Below are 3770 nucleotides of genomic sequence, written 5' to 3' on the forward strand. Positions count from 1 at the left end.
GTAGCATCCGTTGACTAGCCGAAAAAAGACGAAGAAAGTGTGGAGACGAATGTGGGACTCTCTCTCTCTCTCTCTCTCTCTCTCTCTCTCTCTCTCTCTCTCTCTCGGTGTGGAGGGTCGCAGCTAGGCAAAAATGGAGCTCGTCGGGATCAAGGGTGGCGGACAGGCAACGTTTTTGGAGTAGGTGGCTCAGCAAGCGCTTGTGGCGAGTGGGACATGTATTGGATCTAGAGTCTTGGCGTCCCGGCCAGTAGAGGATTGAGGTTGTATAAGGGTGTGCGGCTCGTGGCGGATCAGCTGTTGGTAACCAGGGTGTTGATAGAGGAGACTATATGAGACCTATTGCAGCAACATTTGAGAAGTTATACATGAAGTAAATAGCGGTTTGTGTTCATGATCAAGTTTGGGGGGGGGGAAGGAGCATTCTCTGTCAAGCGCCAAGGCCAATTAATGGCTCTCTCTCTCTCTCTCTCTCTCTCTCTCTCTCTCTCTTGAACGGAAATAGACATACACACTCCTCAGCAGGACTAAATGGGATTGGCTCTCTCTCTCTCACACACACATACACACACACACACACACACAGAGCTACAACAAATAATGAAGACATCTCTTTCTCTCTCTCTCTCTCTCAGACCTGCGACACACATAATAGTGCTATAGAAAATGAAACTTAATCTCTCTCTTTCAGACGTGCGATGTGCTGCATCTCTCTCTCTCTCTCTCTCTCTCTCTCTCTCACACACACACACACACACACACACATGCATATTCGAGGCGAACCAACTTATCGATGTGTGACACATCTCATTGCTCGTTATTTTTCCAAGCTACAAAGTAGAGCCACTCTTTACAAAACCAAAAGTAATCACCCTCAAAATTGAAAGCTGAAGTGGAACTCCATGGCCTTGCTAAAGACTTTAAAAAATATAAAAATATATATGATACTAAGTACTGGGATAGAATAAATCAAAACTAAGTCTTTTCATTTTCTACCATTCCTGTACTACTTATCTTTCACTTTTACATTCCAAACCAAATGATTTTGACTTACCCTTCACTTTTACATTTCAAACCAAATGTTTCTTAAAGTAAGTTCTTGAAATGAAGGAGAGAGTGACACATGGATGCCCTCTCTTTCCTTGAAAATTTTAAGCTCAATTATATATAGTATAGATATTTTGTAAGGTGTTTTTTGAAATGAACCAGGGAGTGACATGTGGATGCCCTCTCCTTCCTTGAAAATTTTAAGCTAAATAGTAAAAAGTATAGAAGAAGCCATGATAAAAAGCAGTCACAGGTTTGGTGTGGAGATCAGTTTCCAAGTGGGAGATTGTTAAGTATGAAGCTTTATCTACCCCTTGTAATTTGTAGTATTGAAAATGCACATTTGCAAGGTCCCCGCTATGAGGAGAAGCCATCGTGCGCGAAGAAAAATCACTCTCCAAAAAACCAAAAATTCATGCCTAATCTCGAGCTTTTGCTTGAAACTGGGTTTGCTAGAAAATTCCTTTTCATCAAAATATTATGGCCGGCGGCCAACAACCAAAAAGTGGTCAAAAAACTGCGGTCAATTGATCGGTAGTCAATGACCGGTTGGCCGTTAGTCAAAAGTCGATGTCCTGTGGCCGAATTCAATGGCCGGTGGCTGATTTCAAGGCGAACTTGTCTTCTTAAGGACGATCACGTATGGGCGCATTGGAGAGTCCAATTTAGATTTGTCTACACCTTGGCGACTACACACGGCTGCCTCTCATGAAAGAAGGAAGCCCTTGGCTTATACAAGAAGGCCTCTCTACACATAAAAGACATTGTGGTTCATTGTGAAGTTGATGCAGCAAAGTGTGTGTGAGGTGGTGACAGTGAAGCAAGGCGTGAGCTCTATTAAATGGTTTGGGATCCTTTTCTTCCAAAATAGTGTCAATTTTATCAAAAAAATTAGGGAGTGCTCCTACAAGTACAACAACTTTATCATCCTTAGGCACAGTGCATCCTGTATGTGTAGGTTGTGTTACCATCTTACTATAAGTATGGAGCTTAAAAATTTCAAGCAAGAAGAAGACATCCAAGTGTCATGCATTGGTTCACTTCACAAAAGTGTAGACCAAACATCTAATGTAAAATGCAAAAGTGAAGGGTCAGATTTGACATGCATAGGGAAATGAAAAGCCTTTCAAAATGTACAATGTAAAGACCAAAGACTTTCAACTATACATAGAATAAAAGTATAAATTTAGTTTCACTCCACCTAAGCAAGTAAACATAATTTTGGTAGAGATTTTATTATTTAATAAAAATTTGGTTTTTAATGATATATTTGGCTTTGTTTTATCAAGGGGCTTTTTTCAATACCAATATTGATACCTTTTATAAATTTGTGTAAGTTTTTATTTTTAAAAGCGGTTGAGAAAAAGGAGATGGTTCGCATGTCTGCGAATCAATTTAGGTCGGTCTCACTTTGAGGGAATGCATTCAAAGGTAGGGGTTGTTATCTACATTATTGAGAGAGAGAGAGAAATTTTACGATTGAGCTCATGGGGACTCCTACTCACTAGGGACACCCTTGCCCTTAAGACATTGTTATTTTCTTAATATTATCATGTATTTTCAAAAGAGTAGCTAATATTTTTTTCATATAAAACAAGAAAAATGTCTTGAAATGGGTAAAATATTTGAAAAAAAACAACCCTAACATTGGCATCTCAAATGGGGCGAGATATTTGCCAATTGGCGGGCCTTTTATCAAGTTGGAGTTATTAAATCCTTTTTATTTTTGAGAGTTAAACCATGTGCCACCCTAAAAAATCTATAAAATTTCTATATTATGATGGCCACACACACACACATACACATATATACACACACTAACTAATGTCAAACATCTATCCCTAGAAAAAAAAGAGAAGGTTTGATTGTTTGTGAGTAGACTTCATTTTGTATCCCTTTGGGAACATGCATGCAAATGATAGGTTGTTTTACATGTCATTGGCAATGAGAGAGAGAGAGAGAGAGAGAGAGAGAGAGAGAGATATTTTACTATTGAGCTCATGGGGACTCCTACTCACCAAAGACACCCTTGCCTTTCAAATTTCCAAAAAATTGTTATTCTCTTAATATTATCATGTACTTTTAAAAGAGTAGCTAACATTTTTTTCCCACACGAAACAAGAAAAATGCCTTAAAATGGGTCAAATGTCTAACAAAAAACCAACCCTAACATTTGACTGTATACTGGACATACAGGGTCTATTGGACATCTATTGATTAATTACATAGGAAGATTTCGTTTTCAACTCTGTGCAATGTAAACTCTTCCGCGTTTGGTCCAGTTCCCACGTGGTCATCATCCGCTTCTGCGCCTATGTGTGCGTCCAGCATGACGGCCCTCTGCTCTCCACTCTGCGCCTTGCCCACCTGCACGGCGCCAACGTCCAGCAAGACGGCCCTTTGCTCTGCACTCTGCGCCTCGCCCACCCTAGTCCACGCGACTCTCCCTCCTGTGCCCATCACGCAAACCCCCATCCCCATGGTTTACTCCCTGCGCCTCCACCATCTGTGTGCCATGCGCTCTGATCAGAGCACACGTTGCCCAGTACACGCGGGGCCCATGTTGCAGAACCCCCTCCATCCGCGTAGCTCGCACCCCGTCAGGGCCTGCCATCTGAAAAATATCTCTATTTCCTCCAGCTCGCACCGCGTCAGGGCCTGCCGTCTGAAGAAACAAGAGACATACTGAAGCTGAAGCGATTGCACGAACATAGATGCTTGCA

At 41.4% G+C, this 3770-nt stretch overlaps 1 protein-coding gene across 1 annotated transcript; it reads right to left on the bottom strand.

The window, feature by feature from the left end:
- Positions 1-3264: 3264 nt before the first annotated feature.
- Positions 3265-3528, bottom strand: LOC147424283 (uncharacterized). The gene has a single exon (XM_086502189.1). The coding sequence runs from the start codon at positions 3526-3528 to the stop codon at positions 3265-3267; it is 264 nt and encodes an 87-aa protein (XP_086358315.1).
- Between the last annotated feature and the right edge of the window lie 242 nt (positions 3529-3770).

The sequence above is a fragment of the Adiantum capillus-veneris genome, chromosome 26, assembly GCF_014529385.1.
Source record: "Adiantum capillus-veneris isolate H3 chromosome 26, ASM1452938v2, whole genome shotgun sequence".
NCBI classification, from domain to species: domain Eukaryota; kingdom Viridiplantae; phylum Streptophyta; class Polypodiopsida; order Polypodiales; family Pteridaceae; genus Adiantum; species Adiantum capillus-veneris.